General features: G+C 40.6%; 1 protein-coding gene across 1 annotated transcript in view; it reads right to left on the bottom strand.

The window, feature by feature from the left end:
- The window catches only part of fbln2 (fibulin 2), a 68,845-nt gene that overhangs the window by 26,405 nt on the left and 15,109 nt on the right, over positions 1 to 27,331 (bottom strand). The window contains exons 4-9 of the mRNA XM_070959730.1: positions 12,466 to 12,589; positions 11,144 to 11,273; positions 10,021 to 10,207; positions 5,283 to 5,492; positions 2,776 to 2,901; positions 210 to 311 (exon numbers count right to left, since the gene is read on the bottom strand). Coding sequence (XP_070815831.1) covers positions 210 to 311; positions 2,776 to 2,901; positions 5,283 to 5,492; positions 10,021 to 10,207; positions 11,144 to 11,273; positions 12,466 to 12,589 — 879 coding nt within the window. The remainder of the gene's footprint in view (positions 1 to 209; positions 312 to 2,775; positions 2,902 to 5,282; positions 5,493 to 10,020; positions 10,208 to 11,143; positions 11,274 to 12,465; positions 12,590 to 27,331) is intronic.

Here is a 27,331-nt window from a genome sequence, read left to right as displayed (position 1 = left end):
CCATTGCACTTTTGTCCTGTTGTCAAGGCCGTATGTGTTTGTTGTTGTTCATTCATACAGCAGTGAGTGCTATTGTTGATGGTGTTGGGTTGTTTGTTACCTTGCGCAAACCCTGCTTGAGGGAGACAGCTTAAGGGATACATGCAAGTATTGTGAATCGCTCCAATTACCAACAGTACCACAAAAAAAAAGCAAGCAGCAACTCTTACCTTCACACATGCGTCCATCTGTCATCAGCGAGAACCCTGGGAAGCAGGAGCAGCGAGCCCGGCCTGCCACCACCGTACACTGCTGACTGCAAAGACCATTTTCTGCAAGAGACAAAAATATGAGCAGCATGATCACAATTGTCTCTGGATTATACACAGCTACGCCTCCAGGACTATCATTCACTCAATGTCTTAATTCCTCATCCTTGTAATTCATTGCCCTGCTGTCTTGCTCCCCAAGGCTCCTGTGGACCCTTCACACTGATCATCACTTGCTGCAGCCTCTCATGAGCCATTGCATCCAACACAGCAGAATCAATTCTCTCTATTTAAGAGCTCGATAGTCCTGTCAGAGGCATGGGCCAAGAACTGTTTCCCCACAATTTTTCACCAACACATTCCCCACTAAAGCTCTGTGGTGGTGAAGTATCGGGAGGCGGCTCGATACATTGACCAGGATATTCTCATAACTAACAATCAGCACTACTTTGCAGGAGCAGAGCTTTTGTTGGGGCCTGGGGTAGAGACTCCAGCTGCTCGAGGGCTTGCACTGCTGATCTCCTCCTGACTTGATCAAGACTCAGCTCACGAAGCTACAGCAGCATAAGCACAGCAGATCAACTATGACTGAACAGTTTATGGGTGAAAGTACATGCAGACAAAGTGCAGGCAACCGTCCCAGTTTTTAGCTTCTGTAGATAAGAGAGTTATTCGCATCAGGGCAGTCAGACGGTACTTGGGCACATCATGTCAGCCCTTCTCAGCTAAACTTCCCTTCTTTGTTTCAATAAAAGCAGAGCTGATGTATTGAGCAGTAACCATGCTACTGGGCTCTAGGCTAGAAAAACCAGTGGCTGCTTGTACACATCACTGCCTTATATCAAACACTCCCTAAGGCCCAAAATGATCTCTTTGCCCATTACACATAATGCTGTAAGACACAACTTTAGCCATATCCGTAATGAGTCTCACAGCAGGGAGTGCATATCAGAGCCCGGAATCTACAAATCATGTATCATATTCCTAGATTAAGTAAAACCCAGGTATCTACACCTTTATGCTCCTTTATACAGTTGGTAATGTAATTTTGGTGAATCATCTTCAAATCCTTCATTGCTTATGAATCACCTATTATAGATCAACTTATGTTGAACAAGATCAAGTTCAGTGCAGTAGGACTGACTGGTTCAGATGGTGAAGAGATGTGGATTGTACCTGGGCATCTTACATAAATATAACAACTCAGATGAATAGGTCGACTAGTCAGTTCATTAGCTACTTAGATAGGTAAGTTTTACAGTAAGTTCCTTTTTTCAAGTTTTTTTTGTTACCATAATAATGATCAGGAGTGCAGCTGTGAGAGAACAGTGGAACTAAGTGCCTGTGGCTCTGACATATGGAGGGTTGTCAAAAAGCCTGGACTTAAAAGTTTCTTTTTATCTGCAATTTTAAAGTTTTACATTATTAGCATTATACTAAGCTTCAGGCTGCAGTGCTCTTGGAACTTCATTTTTGCTATTGCTACTTTTGTTAATGATGACAGCTGAAGGCAGTTTTTCTGAGTATCTGCAGCTGATTATGTAGTTTCTGACCATATTTAATGTAATTAATGTGTAAAATCAATATCTATCTCTATCATTTCATCAATTTTCAGTTACACTATGGACATTCAAGTTCTGCAGCTGACATCAGAGCCTGTTACAGCTACCATACTGGCAGCCAGCACATATCATAACCTCTGTCCTGCATGTGAATTAATAGAATCAAAATGTAAATTCTTTCATGTGAAATGACCTTTATTAAAGAATTTGACATTACCCTGCAGTGTCAAAAAAAAAAAAACTTTCAGCACTTCAGTGGACATTCACAGGGTGAAAGTGATTATTTCATAAATAGGGATTATTTTATAAATACTTTCATAAAAGACTTTAAGGTTTAAAAACTTAACTCTAGCCTTATTTGTAAAACATGATTTGGATTTGCAACTACAGTTAAGTATAGTTTAGTTCATGTAAGTATAGTGTAAGTATAGTTACATAAACTGGGAAAGGTAGGAGAAACTTCAGAATCTTTGATCATCACTGGTTGAGTTTGTTCATGTGGTGTGTGTACTTCACCATCTCTGAGGAGCAAAACAAACAAACAAAAAGACTAGAGGCCAACACAATCAATAATACATATTCTGACATATATATTTTCAACAACTGGGGAAACTGTACTGTGCTGAACTAAGACTGAAGGCGTAAACACCAGGAAGGACACGTGACTCCATTTTTCATGGAGTAATCCAATGATTTAAGGACTGATTTTACCTGAAAATGGCTCCAGGTTGCCCATCATCTTGGCACTGAAAGGATACATTTTCTTCCCTTTTCTGCTTTTAGAAGTCTGTAAAAACCTAATCCTGAATCTTTGTAAACATCAAACATGCCAAACACATATTTTTAATATAAACGCACAGATGCTGAAGGTTTTAATGTTTATCATTCAGGGAAGGCATGACCATTGCGACACCTGTGCCCAGGGCTGTCACATGCATTATACTGTAATGTTAGCATTACTGCACCTGCACAAGGACTGAGGTGTCTGGGGCTGGTGGTTGTTGTTCTGGTTGTAGTGGTGGCAGCAGTAGATTGTGTTGGGATCACAGCAGGACTGTCCTCTCTGACTCTGTTGTCTTCGTCAGGACTCACTTTACATTGGAAACACAACAAAAGAGACAATGTTCATTTATGAGGTTTCATCAGCTGAAGACCTTGCAGAATGAAGGCAGGTTGATTCACATATTCTTGATATATGAACCCATTTGAAAGGAGTAATCCATCCATCCATTGTCTATACCCGACCAGGGGCTGACATCAGAGTCCAGCGAGGGGGCTGGAGCCTATCCCTGCTGTCATTGAGCGGAAGGCGGGGTACACCCTGAACCGGTTGCCAGTCGATTGCAGGGAAGCATACAAAGACATACAACCATTCGCGCTCACACCTAAGGACAATTAAGAGTCACCAATTAACCTAATGAGCATATTTTTGGTCTGTGGGAGGAAGCCGGAGTGCCCAGAGAGAACCCACACATGCACAGGAAGAACACACAAACTTCACACAGAGAGGCCCCTACCCGACCCGGGAATCGAACCGGTGACCTTCTTGCTGTGAGGCACGTGCACTACCTGCTGCGCCACCGTGTGCTGAAAGCAGTAATATTCATTATAATATCCATTTCGTAATGCAAGACATAATTTGACCCATGCTGGGTGTTTTAGTCATTAAACTCTTTCACAGAGCAGAGAGAGGTCCGTGAATGAATTATCTTTCATTTGAGGTTGTGGGGAATTTTGATGAGCCTGTTTATATGGCTCATGTTCAAGTGCCATAAGTATGATGATGAAATCTGTTGTTGGTTTAACCATGGCGTAATGACAGTAAAATGACTAAAAATACACATACAATAAAAATAATGATTCCTGTATCTAAACTTTTAATGGAACTGAAATACTTGACTTTTATTGTTCAGCAATTCCCTCATCCCTCTCAGTGAATTCCAATCAGACATTTGTATCTCCGTAAAAGGCAACCAGCACAAGGTCAAACAGGAGACGACATGAAGTGCATTTCAAAAATGTGAAGAAGACTACACAACATAAACACAACTCGAACAGACCAAACTCTGTTTGATAAGGCCAATCTTTTCATTATGTGGTTAGTATCATAGCTGTGAGGTCAGTAGTTTAGCCACACATTCATGGCAACAGCCTTTTAGTGCATTTCATTCGGACTGACATTCTGAAGGAATCAACGCTCACAGCGACAAACACACTATAAATATGCCACAAATGTGAGGGTCTTTATATCCACACACATTCTGAAATAGTTTGATGGAAAATCATCATTTAGTCAGACATTCTGTCCAATTTTCAGTCCAGCTGTAGGGACCCACCCTCTGACTTAAAGGGGACACTCAAAGGACCTGTAGGTGAGGATCACCTGACTGATGGAGACAGCTGAAAGCATTTGTAGGCACTGGCAGCTTTGCTTGCTTGTCTGCTTGCAATGTAGGAAGGTGATTCATTGTGGAATATTTTATTACTAACAATTACAATTAGATCACTGATACCTTCAAAACCCTTTTAAAGATCCATCTCTTTCCTTCAGTCTTCATCATGAAGACATGCCTGACCACACTATGTTTTATTTGTTTGCATGTGTTCATTGTTTGTGCAATGCCGTTTGTGTTATGAATTTAGCACAATATCGTACGCTTACACCCTCGCATTTATGTCTGTGCTCTTATTTGATCATTTCTGTGTTTATATTGAGTTTTTCCTGTTTTTGTTTGATTGTAATCATCAATCCAATAATCCCATAATTCAATCTCTCTGTAAAGCACTTTGGTCAATGTTTGTTGTTTTTAAAATGTTCTCTATGAATAAACTAACTTGATGTTGTGTTGTTTTGTCTGTCACTCCTGGGGAGCTTTGTTGAGTCTGAGTAAGTAATTATTTTCAGATTGGGAGACTTTGAATTTTAAGAGAAAGCCTGTGTTGCAAACTGAGAGCATAACGTTTGAAACGTGGACTTTTGCCAGGCAATGAAAGACACTATCAAGCTGCATTATCAGGAATGTAGGAGCCAGTTTTTCTGGATGAGGATCTCTTTTTTTTCCCACAGTCTCAACGGAGACCCCCAGCTTTTGGAAGTTCAACATTAATACCTGGGGTACCCTGTCATGGCTCAGTGGGAAAATGTTTCAAATCTGCAGCCACCAGGTACATAGTTAGTGCATAATCCCAATAAAAACTGTAAAGATAAGTAATACTTGCAGCTGTGTTTTTATTGGCACCTAAATGCATTAATGATGAGTTTGTGCAGATGGTGAAAACCAAAATTTGGGGGAGCAATGTTTACACGTCACATAATCCTGTTTAATACTGGAGTGAGCCAGGGTTTTTTTTAAACATGACCTTACCTGGTTCATGTTTTAATGAATTCTTAAATGTACAACCAAAACCAGATGACTTACAAGATAGAGAGTTTGTGAAATGAATCGTCCATGGTGAGTTACAGGAGGCATACCTGGTGCACAGGAGTGTCTGTCCTGCTGCAGTATGTAGCCCTGGTGGCAGCCACAGCGGTAGGAGCCCCAGATGTTGGTGCATGTGTGCTGGCACAGCTGGCCCAGGTAGAGCTGACACTCATCCACATCCTCCTGCTCCTCCACTGCGTTGGCAGCTTCATCTGTGGCACTGATGGAGAAGGCCTCCTTGGGGAACTTGCTGTCTGAGACTGGAAGAAGTGAGAGAAAGAATGGGGTGGGGTGGGGTGGGGGTGGGGTGGCTCTCAAATTAGATACAGCACCAGATTGCCTGTATAATTTATCCTGCACACTTACTTCATGAAACTGACTAGAAGATACCAAACAACATCTGCTCCTCCTTTACATTTACATTCAGAGCGTATGTGATGCTTTAATCCAGAGCTTTAATTCCTAAATTACTATCATTACAAGAAACCACCAGTAACAAGTGCAAAGGTCAGGCCCTCAGTAGTGGAATTCTTATGACCGCAGGACACTAATGTGAGAGTGAAGTGCTGGGAAAAGCAATGCACAAAATGCTAAGCATTTTAGAGGGCAATTAGATTGAGTAGATAGGGAAAATCGTTTGGCAGAAAGGGACTGACATGAGGCACTTACTGAGAAGATCGCTTGCAGCCTGATTGCTTACTGCTTCTGCACACTGACTCTATCACAGTTTTTCACTAGTCTGGGTATGTAAGCTTTATCCAGCTTCTGTAATGCATTGCCATGTCGCCATCTCTTGCTCTGCGTGGCCAAAACATATACCCATGGAACTCCTGATCAGTTTTGTCAACTAACAATTCCAATTAAGTTTTATTCAAACAAAATACCTTTATCCTAAAAGACAAAAATGAAAGAGGTGGCATTACTTTGCACAACTGACAGTTGGTAGCTTGGCAATTGTAGCTAGGCACATGTGTGAAGTACTGAATTACTGAAGTACTGAATTTCTCAGCATGATGAAGTGCTCTATGCATGGAGCTCTAAAATCTTGGTATCTTTTTATCAACTTTTCCAAAACCAAAAATACAACAGCAAAGGACAAATCTGTGCGTTCATCTGATCTCAGTAAGCTGTAAATGCTAGGATGCCCAGCTAACTAGCTTACTTCCAATCATAGTAACCTGATGTTCCTTCCAAAAGCAAGGGTCATGTCATCACTGCATTATTAGTTACAGGTTAGATTGGAACTGGAACATCCACTGTGTGGGAGCCAGTGGACCAAAAAAGGGCTGAGAATTGCTCACTTTCTGTAGCCTCAGTCTTTTAGCATTTTGTCATGTATTTGGTCATCATGTTTAAAGGACCCTGTGGAACCTTTTTGTTTTTAACAAACATGATGTTAAAAAGGCAGCTGGAGATGATTTTTCATCCTTCTCACTGAGTTTAGTGTTGGTATTAGCGGGCTACAGTCTGCAACAGTTGTTACTGCAGACAACAAAATCCACAGTTGTACCTTAAAAATGAGAAGCCTGCTCTTTTTTTTTTAGTTTGTGAGAATTCAAAGACCAACCATTACAAACATTTCAGTGGATTTCAAGTGATAAATTGACCAATCTGATCATCAAACAGCCTGATCGTAAATAGGGCACTTAGTCAGGCTTGACAACCCGCTGAGCCCGGAAATTTGGCTTGATTATAAAATTAACTGAGGTTCAAATCTAAAAGGGGTATTGCATTTCCATAAAGGGGATTTGCAAGATGGCAGATGACTGGTTGATACCCATGTCTTTCAAACTAAACCCATGATGAAATGGTAGCGAGTTGGTAACCATGACGAGTAAACTGATCTCCATGTGTCAAACTGGTGGAGTGCTCCTTTAATCTGTACAGTATCTACCGAGCATTAGCAAGAACCTAAAGGCAAAAATACACAAAGCTATTCCAGTGGGTTTGCTGTTACTAGGACTGTTGCCTGATCTATACTGCACCAAAACCACGCAGCACTGTGCATGAACATGTCAATTCATTATAGAAACCCTTTCACATATGTCAAGGGATGATGAGGCCAGTTGTGGGTTTTAAGTAAATATTTCCCTCAATCATTATCTGGGGTTTAAATTCAGAGGAGCAAGGCGATTAAATGTTTCCTGTTTTAATTAAAAGGCGGTGAGTCATAAGACTGAAAACATATTCCCCATGGAAATAATTACAGTGCATCTCATCCATATTTTCATCCATAAAACACTCACAGAGTAAAGGCATCCTTCATGCATCCTGTGAGAGAGAGAGTGTGTGTGAGAGACAGCTGTACACACACTAACTGAGAGCCTGAACAGTTTTTGCAGCTCCTAAACCTTTCACAGCTTTCAGCAGGTTAATTGATTCCCACTTCAGAATGACATCATTCAAATTTCCTCTTTAAAGCTGAAGGAAATGAGCTGCAGTCGATGGTTAGAACAGAGCCTATTAAAGGGCGGGATTAGGAGGAATTCCTCTGATGTTGTGAATGAAATAACAGGCTAAGTGAGGCAGTGAGGAGAATGACCTTACCTCATCATCATACTTGGATACAACTATTCCCATTAAAGGACAACCACAAAGGCTCACTAATAACAAATTGCAATTCCATGCTGTGTGTCTGGTCCCAATATACAAACTAAAAAGATGAACACAGATCTACCAAAGCCCTACTTGATGATATTGGGAAAAGGTCTTGAGTCAGGACATGTCTTGTGCTTTTATCAAGTGGATTTAATGCTCTAATTGCACGGGAAAGTACAAACAGACTCACACACTGACATATACAGTGTCATACTGTAATCATTTAAAGTCTTATTTCATTCATCACACCTGTGATGTCATTGATGACAAAACCTTGCCATGGAGCTTCCAGCTGCAAATAAGACACTGTATGTAGGTCATCGTCAGAGGCCAACGGACTGAACAGAAGCAGAAGTGTTCACAAACAAACTGCTTCAACCACGTTTCTGTCGAGATAAGTAGATACAAATGGGTATTGGAAAGCATTTGCACTGTGGTATGTTTATCCTGAACCTCAGCTGCTTGAAGACTGACTGAAGTAAATGTCACTGGCATTAGGTATTTGATGGATCAGAGACAGAGGAAAACTTTGCTGGCACTAGTAAAGAGACAACAGCCTGAGCTGCCATCTGTTCCTGATTCATCACAGCTTGCATACATCTTTTCCCATTACTCTGAATGGTAACGTGACTCGTGACCAATCAACCTTGAGCATCTGTCTTCTGAAAGATCAAACTGGGCCCATACTCTACCTCTGACATAAACTTCAGTGAGGACAAAATAGTGATGGCCCAACACAGAATGACATATTCCAGTACAGCGCAAAGTTTGTTGAAGGTAGTGACAGTAAACAATTTTTATAGGTGGAGTTGTTGTGGAGGCAGAAATAACCAAATGTTTTGTGTCTAAGCTATTTGCAATCTGTGTGAAGTATTAACTCTTTTATTTTTACCATTTTTTAGGAAGTTTTGATTTCTCTTTCTCTTTGATCGGTAACAGCATTCCAATTAGGGCTAAATGTTTTAATTGACGTCCATGAATGTATGACACCATTACCAGTTAGTGAAATATCTTAAAAGGTACAGTGGGCTTGTTTCAGATGAGCCAGCACTATGAAGAATCAATCACCAGCAGTAAGTCTCATTTCTGCATGTCTTGTTTCAAACATGTTGACATCAGCAACAACGACATCACAAGACCAAAGAGCTGCAGTTTTATTTACTCTCCATCAATGCCAAAACCTCAGTGCATCATGGCAACAGTGATGCATATATACTTATGATCTTATATCATGGACATTTACTCTATTAAAAGAGTAAATGTTGAGGGGGTTGATAACTTTTAGAAGTCTAGAGAGACTGAATAAATTATCCCAGATACAAAAATGGATCTTCAGTGGTATTTAATTCTTGTAACGATCATGAAGCAAAACAAAAGTTTTGGTAACAAGTTTGATATGAGTATTTTTAACATCTGTATGGACAGATGTTAAGCCCTGATAATGTAATTATGCCTGAAATATCAATTAAGGCAATTTATGTCTTGTATTCCTGCTTCTGCCTCTTTCAATGTATGCATGTAATTGTAAGACAGTGAGGCATTTTAGCTTAATTTATTCCTGAGAATGAGTTTAAAATTTTATATGAAACAATTCAGTGAAAATTGAGGTTCTGATTCTCATAGATTAATGGCATTTTAATACTCTATCATACAGAGCACCATTCAAGCAAGTAAGTTGTATAAATCAGGCTGTTAAACAAATTATTAAGTTGGAATCCCGTAAATGTTTTCCTCTCTAGACTGGAAGGCTACTGGAAACTTTCCAATTTGACAGCAGCGTTTTGTCACTTCTCCAGCTGCCGATTCATTATTACTTTGAAAACATCATAATAATTAGCATAGAACATACTGTAAACAATTAGTATGTTGCATGGAACAGGGATGAATATCAGGAATGCATAGCTAATCTGGCTGAATTTCAAACTTCTCATCCATATGGCTCACAAGTTGAAATTTGTATCTATAACAATTGGACAAAACAAAACAAAAATACATAGAGTTTGTCACTCTATGTATTTTTGTTAGTAAATATGCTGGGATTATTAGCTTCCTTTTCTCTTGGCCTTTTCAACAGAGCAGGTTTGGCTCCGAGTAAAGTTCACATACAGTGAATCCTGACATGATGAATGTGTTCTCCATGTTGAAAACTCCATACCAGTGAAGCATGACTATTTAGTGGGTAACAGATACCTTTTGTAGGCACAGAAGTTGATCTGGGCATCTGCTTTCTTTTCAGAAGGATCTGGCTCAGACTTTCCTCTTCTTCGCAGCAAGTGAGGAAGACGTGACCGCACGGGTAGCCCAGGTACTGGTGGGCATTGCAACCCCGTCCTTCGCTACGCACCCGTAAGCCAAGGGCACAGCAGCTGCAGCACACCTGCCCATCCAGACAAAACAGCAGAGCCAATTAGGAGTGTGTCACTGGGGTGCCCTTCACATCTCTAATCACCACCTCTCTTTATGGCCCTCCACTTTCAGCCCTGTTTAGCAAACAGCAGAGGAGGGGGAGACATAACAGCTTAACAGGCAAGCAGGCCAGTTCAGCCCTGTGAACACACTGCAAAAGATTTCAGCTGCTGCCCCAAGCTGAACCACATGTCTTGCAAAAAAAAACAGACTTGCACCTTTTTTTATTTTTACTTTCCTCTAAAACAATGACCTGGCACAATGGTTTGGCTCAGCTGCCTCAACACATGAACACTTGGCTGAAGGGCCAAACCCCCGGGTTTCCTCTTGGAGGAGCAGGCAATGCTATTTGAGCTGACTCTGAGCAAAGGCATGATTCCCATTTCCATATGGAAGCATTCACAGGTCTGAAGGATACATACAGAAATGGGACACTTTGGCAGTTCTTCGCTAATATATTTCAACCTGTTTGCCAAAAAACACAAACAAACTGTCTGACCTTTACAAAAGCCTCTCTGCTGGCATGGGTATCTGAAATTGAAATCTCATTCTGGCAAACTCAGTTCTCACCATGTTATTGTGGCAGTTCACAAGGATCCACAGTGCTTGCCTGCTGCCTATGGTTTGGATTGTTTACACTGTCCACTTTTGTCACCTTGAACCATTTGAAACGGTGAGTCATACCCTACCTGACTCACAACAACAGAGGAAGATGTAACTTCCTATAATCAATTCAGTGTTTGTTTTATGGAGAACTTAATGGCTAATGTGTGCACTATTCTCCCATGACTTCATGTATTTCATTCATGACTCAACCATCTTGACCCTTTCCTCTGCACGCTATCTAGAACATCTATGGTGGGTGCCTTAGCTTTTGTGCTGTAAGAGTGGTGAGACGGTGACATACCTGATAGGTGTCATCTGTGCACTGCTTCTCCTCATCCACTTCACAGGTGTCCCCTCCTCTGGCTGCTGTCATACCTGATTCACACTGGCTCTCCTTTAGAGAGCTAAGGCAGCACTGCTTCTCTGCAACACTGACACAAACACATGTACAAACATATGTACATATATCAATACAGTATCCTGCATTAAAATCACGTTGAGATAAATGTGATGCAGACAAAATTGCAGTACAGTGTATTAGTCCTGTGAACTGACCAGACTGAACTGGCAGAGGAGACACACTGCACAGAGGTGACTGAAGTGGTTAAAAAGAGATCTAAGAACAAAGGTAGGTGAAGTTAAGTTATTGCACACATTAATCAAACTCAAGCCAAATCCGTAATGACAAATCTGTAATGATGTTTCATCCTCCATCTGTATTGCTCTCATCTGGCTAATTGGCTTAGTATTTTATGTAATTATGCAATATTATATCACTGCAATGGCTTTTGCCAAAATGTGAAATGTGCGCACACTGCTGAACATCATGTTTAGTGCATGCATGCATCTCTCGTGTGCATAGACAAATTTAATCTCAGCAGACTCCACCAGAAACAGAGAGAGAGAGAGAGAGAGAGAGAGAGAGAGAGATACATTGCTGATATGCTAAATAATGCAAAGCATTTGTCATAGTGTCAAAACTGTCGTTTGGCATAATTAAAATTTTAAGCATTACAACTTTAAAGGGGTTTTGCAGTAATTGAACACTGTATCTCCACAAAGTTAGGGGCCTTGTAAGAGGTAAATTAAAAAGGGAATGGTCAAAATTGAAGGCATAGATATCCTGACTTTTAGCCCTTAGCATCAGTATTTCTACTAAAACCTGGATGCTATGCTTTTAATAGTGTTTCACAAATTACTTTAGCAACTTTCATTGGACCTTAGCTGCCTAATAAACTCCCACATCTTTCAAACTCTGAACCTCCAGATTGCAATGCAGGTTTTTTGAAGTCTCAAGCCAAACCTAACCTGAGAAAGCCCCCTCCCAGGCTGCAGAAGACTACAACTGCTCTCACATATAGAGTAGTGCTCCTCATGATTAATAAAATGATCCTTACATGTACATTTGATGTGTCCCCCTTTAAACAGTTGTAATTTTGAGCGGTCAATGAAAACATAAATAGACCTAGCACTTGTAGCAACACCTGGAACTGTGGTTCTTTGGCTCCACCCACTGACATTTCACCAAAATCCAGATTTCTTACATAAATACTATATAAATTTCTTCCTCTAAAGCAGTTTCCAAAAATGTTACAATCTGACACCTAAGGTTAGGTCACTTACCTGCATATGGAGTGCTCATCAGGATTCAGGACTAGCATGTCATTGCAGTGGTGATTTTCTGAGGCCCATTTCTGGCCAGCAGCACAGCAGCTCTGCAGAAGGTCTTCAGCAGAGCCACTTGGACCTGCAGCCCAGAGACATGTAGGTATGCACACATCAGCACACACAAGATGGATGGAATAAAAACAGTTCTGCAGTAAATCCTCTGTGTCTGCACAGTTACACTCTATGCAACAGACAAAAACCTGAAGAATACAGTGAATACAGTATGCAGTCAGACAGAAACATATGGTAGACTGCACCAGGTCTCAGAGGCGCCTTTAAGATTTCTACAGCTGACTAAAGAGGTGCAGTCACGTTACCAGAATACAGTAGCCCCTTTTATGATCGGAAACTTTTTACTCGGGTCTGGAGAAAGTCACAGTTTATTCTATAAATAGTTTTCACAAGTAGAATGGCAGTCCACAGAGCCACGGGCCACGACAGGGCAGCAAGGTGGTTTCTGAACAGACAATGTGTGTAGCAGGCATTTGGAGCACGTCCACGTTTTATGGTGTGTTCACACCAAACGCAAAGCAAATTTCTCGCATAAATGACACAATGCAAAATTTGCATGACTTGATTATTTCCACGAGTTGAAATTATGCAATTTGTAAAATATTCAGTTTATTGTACAGCTTTGCAGAGTGTTGTTTGGGGAGGACTGGGCAGAGCAGAGGGACAGAGCTGCTGTTCGCTGAAAGACAGCTGCTGCCCAGGGAGCTCTGGACGAGGACGCCTGGGGCAGAGCCAGAGCCTCTGGAGGAATAAACACATGGAGTCACACCGGATTCTGCTCTGATCTGGAGCCATTTACCAGCAGGAGCAGAGCTCAGAGCATACCTGTCAACAGCGGGATTTGAAAACAAGGGAAAATTTCCATGCCACCACCCTTACCGCTGTCCACATAACCCCTTACCCCCAACAGGGATTGGATTAACTGGTGACTACAGTTAGGTAGTCAGAATCAGATGCATGGTTGAAAGTGAAATGCTGTGATCATCAATGCATTATATCAATGAAAACACAAAACTACATAGGAATTCTGCACTTTGTTTATTCATGTATTATTGAAGGATATGTGCACATCATTTAGACATTATGACTCACTTGTGATTTTGAGAGCTGCCAAGAGAGGCTATTTGTGTTAGAGGCTGATAGTATAAAGATAGTCATTGGTGGAGCATGTTTCTGTGCCTCTTGGGTGCACTTATGTTTGTCACATTTGTACCCTTTCCACTAAAATCTGTGGCATAGGTTACAGAAAGCATGACTTTGACTGATGTTGCTCTTCTTTAAGTACGGGTAAACTTCTCTCTGAGATACTTGCACAAACCTTTAGACTTTTTGGCACTCCATCCCTCTCTTATTATTGGGTGCCATTCGAGTGAATGATTTCTTATCAATAGATGTAACAGCAAATGTTCTGCATACTGCCACCTGCTGTACTGGAGGAGAAGGTAGAAAATGCATCAAATTGGTGGTTATGCCTCCTGTAAGGTTAGAATTCAGGAGATTTATTGGAAAATATTTAAATGCAGACTGTCAGAAAAAGGAGGGCTGATAGGTCTCGCTCAGCATTTATTTTTGAAACTTTTGGGATTAAAAAGTGGATTTTTCATCACTCGTGCTTCTTCCCCTGTCTGCAGCAGAGTGCTGACCTTCTGTCAGGTGTTTGTAATTAGACGCTCTGTCCATGTTAACTACTGAATGTGCTTTACTGCATGAACGTACAGACTGGAGAGGGGAAACAGAAAAAACAGGTGTCTATGATGAGTGCTGAGTTCAGTCAGAAGCTGAACACACACACGCACGCACACACGCACACACACAGTCGGCACCTGTGTGCTAGCCTAAGGCTAATGTGCAGGTTTGTAGCTATTGGGGTAACATGGTTTGATCATTTCTGTTTATTTGCATTACTTGCAAATAATCAGCTTCATCACCATTAGATGGACATTGAATTCTCCAGGGTGAATCATCAGTGCAAATGATGAACAACTGCAATAAAAAGAAAAGCAGTGGGTTCTAGACTAATATTCAATTCAGCCACATTAGCAGCTCTGTGAGGTTGTACTCAACAACAACAACAACAACAACAGTATTTTGAGCTAAATGCTAACATCAGCTAGCACTAACAAAGTGATATTTAGCAGGTCTAATGTTTAACCTGGTCATCATCTTGGTTTAGCATGCTAGCATGCTAACATTTCCTAATTACCACTAAATAAAACGTACTGATGGGAATGCCATTATTTTTGCAGGTACAGGGTCATAACTCAAAATTTTTGACATTAGATGAAAAGTCGAGGGAAAACTGAAGTTGGTACAGTTCATCCCCAATCTTCACTCCAGTGTTTCTCACTCCCGGTCCTTAGGCCCCCCTGCTCTGCATGTTTTAAATGTTTCCCTCCTCCTCCACACCTGATTCAAATGATCGGCTCGTCATCAAGCTCTGCAGTGGCCTGATAACGAGCCACTCATTTGAACATTTCATTTCATTTGAACTGCTTTACTCTGATCCAAAACTGTGAAGCTCATCGTGGCGCAAGAGGAAACGTCAGGAGATCAAATAAGTCATTGGGATTCATCATATAGGAGCATGAATATCTACTTATGCCAGTCCATTTCCCATACTTGGTGGTGACACTTGATAAAAACTAAGGGGATCAGAGTTGGTCAGACTTGTTACCTGGTTACACTGAGTGACCAAATTTAATAACTATTACAAGTTTAATAATAGTAATAATTCATAGTTTAATAAAACAAACAATTCATCCAATAGTAGTTGAGACATTTCAGTGTGGACTGGTGGTGGACCAACAACACACATTGCCATCCATACTGCAGCTCTTCCTAGCTTGACATCTACAACTCCCAAAGTGCATTTCAAATAAAACCTTTAGCAGCCCTGTATTTGTTGTTAGGACCACCAACCATATGAAGCTGATGGAAAAATCTGTTGCTCAGAAAAAAGGTGAAAAACTAAAACGGGCCATAAAAGGGACCTACAGTACTGTTGAATTACTATATTGAGGAACACTGACAATATCAAAGACAGAAAACTTTGAAATGGAAGCTGATAATGGAAAAAAAAAAAAAGATCCTCCCATTGGATGAGCTGAAACAAGAGGTTCTATGTGGAGCAGAGCTATTACTCCATTCACTGACACAAAGCTGGTTGTGCAACACTAAGAAAGTAATATTGGTTAATGAAGGTAACGTTAGATGGCTTTTTTAATGACTCTGTTAATTAAATCCGTTGTTATTACTAACTGGCCAGTCAAAGAATATGAAAATTAAAATTCCAGTCATGACTTCTCTTCAAAACCGTCTCCACTCTACCCTCCACTCAGAGGAAAACTGGCATCATTTCAACATCATCAACTGAAGGAAACAAGTATAAAACATGTGTTAAACCAGGAACCCATTAAATCCCCATAACTGAATGAATGCATTCCATATTTCTAAACCTCACATTTCTGTTGATGCAAAAAAAAATCAGTTTCACTTTTTTGCTTCCAATGAGCTGATTTGCAGCAAAGCTTGTCTGCGTCATGAGGCTGTTGACGTGGCAGCCATCATAGTGATCACTGACATTCTTCGCTACACTATGGGTCCCACAGAGACTGAAATGCCCCCCCACTGCTGGGTGTGGAGCCCAGCTGCTCCGCATGGAGCTCAGTCAGTGGATGAACACACCATGAGGCAAGCTACTCGTGCTGCTTAGCACTGTGGAGCGCCAAGAGCTCGTCAGCCTCCTCATCGCACACACGTCAGACTCAAAGCTGTCCCTCCCTGCTGCTTTTATCCACATATTAGCATGAACACACAAGCACACACACATACACACACAACAAACGTCTCTCTGTGCCCTTTGAAGAAAATCCACAGACAAAGAGCTTTTGTTTTTCAGTTCAATGAACCTTTGTTGCCTTATATACAGTATACAACATTTGCATATTCTTCACATTCAAGGTGCCATGAAATGAAGCTTTGTTGTATAAATCTGAGGACACGAACTTCATTTATGTCGACAAAAAACACAGTAAATCTAAAAAAAATGTGTCTCATAACATACTGTCATACTGTTCTGATGCATAAAAATCAGTCATGAATACACACACACACACACACACACACACACACACACACACACACACACACACACACAGAGCAGAGTTCATTGCACTTCATTGTGAGAATTCTAGTCGAAACATGAAGCTTATTTCTTGGAGTTAAAAACAGCTACATCAGAGAATTTGCTCCTCATGGTGTCAAATAAAGCAGGGTGATCAGATCCAGCAGTTTCCTGCATGCATCATTTCCTTGATGTACTGTATCAAGTGTATTCACCTCAAAGTACAATACGTCTAAACTATGCTAATCCCATACTGCACAGTGTACATTCAGACAGAACAGAAGCATATAGGCAGGGATGCCTTAAATAGCTCTGCTTTGAGCTTAACTTTGGAATTCCTTTTATTTTCCTTTGGTGCACTAGTTTCATCCGAGTCCCTGATCCTTTAAAGCTCAGTAAACAATCATTTAAAGCAAAGGCTGTCTGCAGCTTACTATGCATAATTTATAAGCACTGTCTTCAGAAAATAGTGTCAACTTCAGAAAGGAAGACACTTGAAAGTTAAAGCAACTTCTTATTTTACCCCCAACACATTTGTGTTTCACAATGTAAAACATTATCACTGTAGAATCTATGTCCTTGTTGAGAGCCTACTTTAAAAAGACTTTCATCTCAAACACAGTAATGTCTGAAACTGACATCTCCAGGTTTTATTAATAATCCTCAGTACAATCTGGTTCTAATGCTAACAGGGAATGTGGTATGGTTTGAAGTTTGTTTCCTTTCATTATTACAGCAGCTCTGAGGACAGACGGATAAATACAACAGGAAAAGATTCCTCACACAGCATCTCTGCTGCTTTGATTTTGTACAGAGTCTTTAGAAATGCTGGGATTGTATTTGAAGTCACAAATGCATGTGATACAAAGTAGGAAAGTTGGAAGCAGTGTAATTTCCCACTGTTATATGAAGCATGTTCCAGGAGTGCTTGCCAAAGTCCAAACATGAGGTTCAACCGGAGGATCAGATGCAGCTTAACACACAGGATAGCCTCCTAATTACCAGAGAAACAATAGAAACAAACATATATATTTATAACTCGGAAACCACACTTTTGTAAATAGCTTTTGTTAAAAGAGTCTAAATATTTCTGGTTGCCACCACCTCTCCCCCAAACTGGCCTGTTATGTAGCAGATAGACCAAAAATAGGAGACACCCGTGGGGTTTGTCCCATGGGGTTTGTCTGCACTGATTAGCCTCACACTGCTCACTCATCATTACTCTGTCTGGCCGAACAGACCTGTCTCACACCACACTGAGACACATGTCAGACACACCTGTGCCGCCTGAGAATGTATGACAACATCCTGGCACCAACAGCCGCGTGTAATGTAATTAATGTTTGCAGCCACTAACAACTGTAGTTGGTGCTAATGAAGTCATGATATATTAATTTGCATATTTATCACGCTGATATAGTGTTGTGTCTATCATAGTGTTGACCACTATGATAAATGGGCGCTGATAGAAAAACAAAATTATTACAAAAATTAAATTTAAAAAAAAATCAGCATTTAACTATGTGAAATTGTTTCAATTAATTCTTCATCAAAACTTTTCGATTTTTAATCAAGAATAACATATTCGCCATAAAAGTTGTAGAGATCTTATGCCAGTGTCGAAAGAAATTGTTTCTTTAAGCTTGCACCACTGATAGATAATTTTTATTTATTTATTTTTATTATCATTTGACATTTGAGGGAAGCAGATCAACTATAAATACAAGTTGATACAGCAAATGTGTTTGAGAACAGTTGCTGATTAAAACATCGAGCAGGCAGAGAGTAACATTAGCATTCATTCAGAGCAGTGTCTGTTAAATGTCAGTCCAATAGTTACTCTCCTTTCAGCTCTGTTTTTGGTCTCAACCAACTAATGAGAAAAGTAGCTTTCTCTTTAGCTGCTCAATGCTTCACCATGTTTAGCAGCTAGATGCTATCAGTATCTGTCTGTGTGGTGCTGGGCTGGTCGTGTAGAGTGAGTTAATCAAAGCTCTTTGACAGTGCAGACCTTGGTGAGAATATTCTGTGGGTATGTCACAATGAGTAACAGCTTTTACATTACATGTTCTCATTTAGTTGCTGCAGCTTTAAGGAGCTGCAAACCCTACTCAACAAACCTTTTGCAGTTACATTCTGGGGGAAATTAACAACTTTTATCTTGCACCAGAAGTTGAATTGGTAGCTAAATTTAAAAAATCCTGATATATTCATAGGCTCATAAACCCCATCTGGCCACAAGGGCGAGGAGTCAGAGTAATAAGTTTAACTGTAAACATACCAACTGGATTGACACCATATCTCCAGTGCACCACTTCATTTTATTTATTTATTTTATTTATTTATTTTTGGTGTTGGGACCCCCTCTGTTCCTGTGGAACATTCACAGACGCTCTGAGTGCTTTCTCTTTCGATGTGTTTATTTGTGCTGCCAGTATGAATGGACTGATGAGGCACTCAAGGCATTCCAGGAGTGTCGTTTTTACGATGTAATGTTAGGAGCAGGCTAGAGTGGGTAATGGCTTAGAACAATGCCAGGATGCTAACTGCCTCAGCTCCCACTGCTCTGGCACAGTCACAAGCTTTTCTCGCCTTGAAACACACAGTGACAGTCATTCATCAATACGTTTGCTAAACAAGAAAACCAGGCAGAGTGGAACAGACTTTTTCCTTTTCCACAACAATATGAGGAAACTGTCAAAATTATACACTACATACAATGCAGCAGATTGGCGGGGATATTCTAAAATATTCAGAGCCATGTTACATCTCAAATTGCTGAAATACTGAGTTCTTGTAAAGGATGATGAGGAGCAATTTCAGAGTATCGTGACTCTGACCTTTTCAGTTCAGCATAACAACACTGGAATTAGTTCTGGAGATGTAAGGAATCACTTCAATTCGAATGAGATGTGTGAAAAACACACAAAAAACATGGATTTCAGAAACTTGTGATATCCCTACGTTCTACTTATGTCCTTTGCTCTGTGTCTTCAATGCTTGTTTCACTGTACAGGCTATACTGTATATTCCGTTATCACTTTCACTTTGATTGATTTGACTGGGCTTCGCTTACAGGATTCAGCAATGCTCAAAGTCTTAACTGTTTATATGTGATATTTGTTGTACTTCACTCAGATCTGAATAGGAACGCATGTGTTTTGAAGAAAATGGTTGGCTGATAGAATGGAAATCAGAGTCCCTCCTCCTCCTTGTGTAGTCTTTTATCTCAGGCCCTGTCGTGATGCTGCCAGTACCAGCAATGTTGCCTGATTTCCAGTCAGTTAGGCTGCTTTTTATTTATTTTGTACCATTTGGGCAGTTTCCACCAATATTAGGTTGGGCTACATCCCAATAAATCTGGCCCTCTTCTCATTTGAGAAGTGTGATTGAGCTTGACAGGGCACTGACTTCAATAGCTCAGCTCAAAACGCACAGACTGATGATGACCATCAAAACCAAATGTCATTTTAGTATACTACAGCTCAGTTGAAACTTGTGTCCTATTCCAACCATTAGTCTCTCATACTGTAGCTCTTTGATAATAGTCTTGCCGAAGCTCAAAACCCTGTCCTAAGTGAAAATCAAACATTGGATTACTTTTATGATGATTGGGCAGGTTCCAGGCTCTGATTGGACTAGTTTTTCCCAGTCCAATCTGGCAACACTGGCAACACTGAGCACCAGCCGGGTGAGTTCCCAGTGGCTTTCATGTATTGACATTCAGACTGCTAAAAGTGAAGTAAGATGTGTTTACTCAGAACTAAGCTTTAAGCTTAAAGCTTTAAAAATGCTCAGTCAAATTGGTAACTTAGATTTCAGGTGGCAGCACATTGTGCGTCTATATGCACATGCATAAACACTGTGTTAGTAAGAAGGCCACTCAGACACTGTATTGTCCCTGGTGATGATGATAATAATGATACTGAGGAGGTGAGGTCACTGCCAGTCTGAGTCCAACCTATAGGGTATATAGGTATAATACAGTGTATACGGTATAACTTTACCCAGTTTGTTCATTCAGTAGCACCTGAAAAGTGTTCATTTAATTGCTCTAATTGTTAAATTGTTTGCCTACATTTGCAAGCTAAATTTGGTAGCACTAGTCTAGTTGGATCAGGTTTATGCCTTGCAGAATTCTTAGCAGTATAAACTATACTTATTCCAAAAGGCTATGAGAGGAAAACATGCTGCTGAGTTCAGTTGTTTCTGTATCTTCACACACTGGGTCTATCTCACTCACTTAGTTAAAATTTGCTGTTTCCTGTGAGAAGAAAACATTTCCAGCCAGAGATCACGTCCACTGTAAAGATTTCAATTTGGCAGACAGGCCGTTTTTTAAATCTGTCTGGAAAAACAGGTGTGTTTTTACATAAAAGATTGCTTTTAGTGCTGCTTTAAAAATAGTGTCTTCCTATGCAATCAGTCAGTAATCAGTGCATTGTTGTCTCAGGTGGAATTTCTGTAATGATACAACATCACCTGGTAAGCAACAGCATTGCTTCAGTCACACATTTTGAAGGTCAGTCCAAGGATTGTTGAATTTTCCACATCCACATGAGGTTTAATTTGACCATGCTTATCAGAGAGTGAAATAAAGTTTTCAGCTCAAATTTGGAACACTGACTTGTATTTTGTGTTTGAGCCACCCCACTGTCTCATATTTAGAGGAAAACAGCAGCAGACATGTCTCAGGAGGCAGCTAGAGCTGGGCCCAGGGTGCCGCTGTGGACAGGAGGCTGTTGACGGCTGATAGATTGCAGGACATGAAAAGGGCTGACCGATGGTGGGAGGCCGGATGGGCATGCTTGGCAAAAAAGGGATTAGAATTTCTAGGCAAAAAGGAATAATTGTTGAGAGAAACAAGCCACTAGCTCTGTTGTTTGATGAACAAAAGGCAAAAGGAGAGTGGAAAATACTGTATTTCTGGCTGAGTCAGACAAAGACAAGACAATGCTGTACAGGCCACTCTTTTTCTATTTCAGTGAAAGCATATATTTCAGGGACAGCTCTGACTCAGTGTAAGGGACAGTCCTTTCAAGCCTACAGTCCATTATATTCCCATCTGCTTTACAGATGAGACCCTGGGGGGCTGCATGAGAAGAAAGGCAGGGAAGAAATGGAGATGATACTTGCATATAGCCGTGCTCATGTTAAAACCTCAACAATCCTTGGACTGACCGTCAAAAAGTGTGACTGAAAACAAGGCTGCTTACACATGATATTGTTGAGATACAGACATTCCACCAAGGACAAAAATGCACTGATTGATGGGCTGTTTGCACAGGAAGCCAGTATTTTTAAAAAGCAACACTAAAAGCAATGTTTTATGTAAAAACACACCTGTTTTTCCAGCCAGATTTATACAATGGCCTGTCTGCCCTATTGAAATTGTTGCAATGGGTGTGTTCTCCGGCTGAAGGTCTACATCTGATTCAGCTTTTAAAGTACAAGATAAATGCTGCCTTGCCTGTGTGCCAATGCGCTTCATACACACGTTAGATTGGTTCATAAACTCTCAGCTTATTCACACCAAAAGTGAGCAATGACTGATTTCCTTTATATTCTTGGACATCCTCTCACTGTCATACTAAATTATGTTCAATGCTGGCAGCATCAGGCAAGATCATTCTGGCAGGGATCCACCAGAAGCAGAAGTCAGGATGAGATCTGAGCTATGGACCAGACATGGCCTTGAAAACAGAGTTTGAAAGAGCTGCCCTCCTGGCAACAAAATGCCAGACTCTCTTTTCAAATCCACCTCTCATATCTGCCAGCCAGACAGGTTTGGTCCCAAAGTTGAAAATGTGAAATAAATCCAATTTGAATGCTTTTCTAATAGAAAAAAGAAACGTTCCAGCAGTCAGAGGACATATATCCTGGCATATGAGAGAAAAAATAGAGATGTCAAGCTCCTAATATTAGACTCTAAAATAGGTAATAGTCCCTACCATTTGTCAGAGTAGCGAAGGTGAGAATGAAAGAAGATGAGATGAGAAAGATTTATTTGGGGAAACTGGCTACGCTCTAGGTTGGATTAAGCAGGCCACTGCACCAGAGGTTCCAGTCACCACACACTTTCACACTTATTCGCTTTCTTGCCGAGAGAGATGTGAAGATCGATAGGCTTATCAATCTCATGCTCATACGTTTAGGACAGAGCTGAGTCGAGATATGTCACTGTAGCTTATCTTAGCAACTGGATTCAAAGGGAACTGGCTAGCTTCACACCTTGTTCCACCCAAAATGTGCTTGTTCTTTGTGTGGTGTGACTATGTCTTGGTGAACAACAGCTGGCCGTAACTTCCTGAAATATGTTGTCCTAGACACGTTGCCATGCTTGGTGCCACCATGTTTGTTCAGAAACATGTCCTCACTGACTGTATACCTGTACAAATATAATATCATAGCCACTTTAAATAAATGTATGCTTTCATCAAAAGACCTCAAACTACTCACTGTACTACTACTCCGTTACAACCCATATGCAGTTTCTGCCATATAACAATATCCATACTTCACGCTTTGCACAGCTGCTTTAATATAACTTTTGCAATTTATGATATGATTCACAATTCATGGACAGTTCTGAGCCCATTTGATGCGATGCCAAATTCTTCACTGTCTGTTCTTTCACTGTCCATGAAATCCTCCCTGGGCCACTAAATCATTTTTAACTTGTTCATGTAGAGTAACTCCACTGCACAGTAAAGTGGAGTATTCTCACATACATATTAAAAGACTTATCAGGCTTGATTCCCTAACCCTATGACATCTGACTACACAGGTCAGATGCATAATAGATAGCACTTTTCAATGTATGTTAGGCATGGTGACGGATCTGCTCCCAGTATTCACCCAAAAAATAAACTTGTCTGTAATGGTACAATATGTAGTCACACAGATAACGTAGTTATTCTTTGATTTACACGCATGTCTGCCACCTCCTCAGTATAACGGAGGTAAATGGACAACCTTTGGGAAAATCCATAGAACTGAATAAATAGCCCCTATAAGAAGTGTTCATGTCTCCTTCATGTGTAATGACAACACAGTTTCTGTAAAGATTGCAGTTGTTCCTCCATTGTATTGGGCAGAGGCAGGAATAAAACAATGGCTTAGCTACACTAGATGTGAGTAAGTTTTTGTTGTAATTTTGGTGAACTGACCCTTTAAAGATGACACGCGATCTATTAAATTTTTTTGGAAAAGGCGTAAAAAATGTTTTACTTACTTTCTTTTTACTTTCCCTTTCTCCTTCGGCACCAAAACACAGTGCTCTGGGTCTTAAGCTTCAACATTTTCAACATTCAACTGCCTCAGATGTCTTCCTCGCAAAACCAGGTTATTACAAGAGGGCTTGTTGATTAGTTGCAAAAATAACAATTTTCTGTTTCCTTAATTACCTCCACTCCTCATATTTTTTCTGTACTCAACAGCAGAACCAATTGTTTGTTGATTCAGTCTCACGCTTAAGTTCGACAAACAGAGAAACAAATGCAGTTTTTGCATGATTAGCTGCTTGATGCTCCATTGTACTGCTGCCAGGCGGCAATGAAAGCCACATGACTGGGGTCATAACAAAAGTAGGCAACCCACGCTCATGACCCAGCTATATCTCCACATTAAGAGATAAGGAAAACGACCTCAATGACAGATGAGGGAGCCACTCTACATTGTCATCTGTTTTAATTTAGATGATTTGCTTCCTGCCAACAAGTCCCACAAGCAAAATGGCTCAGAAATCGGCTGAGAACAAAGGCAGGAGATAGCGGGCTCAGAGGCGAAAGCTTTCACAGATCCACTTAAGATATGTAAAAGAAAGCCATCAAGCGGAGTTATATGCAAGAAATATAACACGAGATGAGAATCAATATCATCCATTATTCACCATATCTATGCCAGCTGCTTTTAATGCTGACATCTTAAGAGAGACTCTCTCCATTGTTGGGAATAACAATAGCAAAAAAAATCTGTCTCTGATTTTTCACCCAGGCAGTGGGCAAAGAGCTGAGCTTTATTCCATTCAGAGCCAAGGAAAAACGCTGGAGGCAGTGGAAGTAAAGGAAGTACGTGTTCTTTTGTGCGACTTACATTCTGCTCAGACAATACGATACAGTGACACAAATGGGATCAGTCCAAGTAAGGATCAGTGCTTTTTTCTGGGCCACTATGTAAACATTGGCACATGCTTCTGGCTCATGCACAGTGTGATTCAAAACCAGCATAGTGCAATGTGAAATCTTCAGGGGCCCATATTTCTTGGTAATCATCAGTGCAGTCTATGTACTTATCTGCAGAGGATGCAGTATTGTTTTGTTGATTGGGGTCATACAGTGGCTCGGGCTGACACCGGGTGTGAGTGTGCAGAGGACCAAACCTTCATAATTTAAGTATTATCCAGGGACAGCAGGAGGCAACAACTGTTGAGACTTGAGGGGGTCGTACTGACTTCCCGTTGGGGCCAAGGCAATTGCAGAACTGTCCCATCTATCACATGTAACACTGCTTTCAGACCCAGACTTCACAAAGGAAAAAAATATAAACTTAGGGTCCTTGAAGATCCTGCTTATATCGAGGGATTGGAAATGACACAGATGCAGGACACCTGAGGGTCTTCCATTTTGGCACTGATTATGAGACGGAGCTTCCACTGACATCGTACTCTGATTGCCTTCAAGTTACTGACACCCTGCCTCGGTCAAGTCAATACTGTCAGCAACACAGTTAGAGTGCCTGATGATTTGTGTCCGCTGCCGAGCCTGGGTGACTTCATTTTCCTTTTGACCTACCAAGAGTCGACCCTGCTCTATGGAGTCCTCTGAAGGCCAACTGCATACTGCACTAGGAAGTGACAACTAAGAAAATAAACCAAGACCCAACAACACATTTCTCATTTGCCATACTGAGATGACCAAACCCAGGTCTACCAAACATAAGCTTATACAATGGTAGCTGTAACTGATCAGGAACATGTGTAGCTTTCAATGAAAAAGATAACTTTACTGTAATGAGGTATTGTACTGAGCTACAGGAACTAGTGTAATGGTGGTGGTGTAATGACAGATTTTCAAGTCTCTATGACAAAGTGGTTTTGAATTTTTTTTAACTGATTTGATTTCTTCAACCCATTGAATTATGGAGTATCATGAAAATCCTCAAAGTCATCTGAAAAGACGTGGATACAATGAGGCTGAAAACAAGAAAAATGCCCTGCTTCAAAGTGTAGAAAGAAAGACTGAAATGCTGAAATCATTTCAGATAATGAGAGATGATTACACGGCCATCTGGAAGAAACTGATGTCTGCTTGTTTTGGATGTGTTTGTCACAGATTGTTTTGGCTGAGTTTATTTCAGTCATTGCGGCAAGTGACTATTCCTAGAACTGATCTCTTCAACAGGTCGACGCTGCCATTTTCCTCTAAATGTCAGCTTAGTGTCCTATTTTGGCTTCTACACAAACACATACTCTCTTATACTTCATGCAATCATCCGTTCCCTATACCCAGTCCAGTTATGGGGTCAGATTGAAACCTTGTCATTTTTGGGTCAAATATTAGGGAACCAAATCTCAAACATCGCACCTTCGGATCAACTATGCAATATTGTAACTAGACTGCAACCCTCACCTAAACCTAACATACTGAGAGAGTGAGCAACACCCAAAATGTCCTCACCTCAGAATTTTCTCAATTTATAATGCTTCTATGTAACAATTGAACACCACAAGACCCTGCTGAAGGATCCATTCAAGTCTGTTACTTTTGCATGAGGTGCTGATCAAATTGCTAAAGCATGACGACAAGTTGGAAAGTTATCCTGCTGAGAAACCAAGGTCAGAACAAAGCACAAAGCCAGACAGCTGAGGACAGACAGAAACTGCTTTTTGACTAGTTTGTTGTCTCAGTATTCAAATAAAAGCACTGTAGGTCTCTTTTAGGAAACGACTAAATCTGTTTTTAAGTCTTTAAGTGGAGCCCTGTTCTTTGTCTTTTCAGCCACGGTGGTTAACGCTGCTCATGCTGACTACCCATTGTTTCCAAACAAGTCAGAAATATCAAACTCATCACCTTCTGTGCACTAGAAGTTTATTCCGAGAAGACCTAACTGGCAGTGTGTGTAAAGAACAGAAAACAAAAAACTTTCATTTGCTGAATCACCATTGTTTTACATAAACTAATGACAAAAATGAGAACACGAACTTTCAGTTATGAAAAAATGTCACAGACTGTTTTAATTGCCTCTGAACAGAAACTATTAAAATATTGTGCCTGTCCCAAAATAACCCTTTTCCTCTCAACCCCCAACACTAATTAATTTGCCGTTTTGAGATTTTAAATAATCAAATGCGAATGCCCCTCATCATCACTGGTGTTGAAGGAAGCGTTTGGGTGATTAAAAACAGCCTTGGCTTCAACTGAAAGCAGCAGAGCCAAGGACAAACTGCAAATGGATTTAGTGGCTCTAACTGTCCTCCATTTGTTGATTTTTGTAATGTAAAAAATAGTCCTTTTTGAGTTTTTTAGGATGACCTTAGTGTGATAATTAGAATATTTTCATAATTAGAAACTGGGAGTGGAGGCATATTGAGCCAGGTGCCAGGGCCGTGCTGGGATAGGAGCATTAAAAACAGCATGATTTTGGCGTGTTGACATGGAGCTGATCCAAAAAACTCTCTGACTCTCT

This window comes from Chaetodon trifascialis, chromosome 3 (genome assembly GCF_039877785.1).
Source record: "Chaetodon trifascialis isolate fChaTrf1 chromosome 3, fChaTrf1.hap1, whole genome shotgun sequence".
Classification (NCBI taxonomy): domain Eukaryota; kingdom Metazoa; phylum Chordata; class Actinopteri; order Chaetodontiformes; family Chaetodontidae; genus Chaetodon; species Chaetodon trifascialis.
The sequence above is the reverse complement of the archived record's forward strand: the minus strand, read 5'-3'. Positions and strand labels throughout refer to the sequence as shown.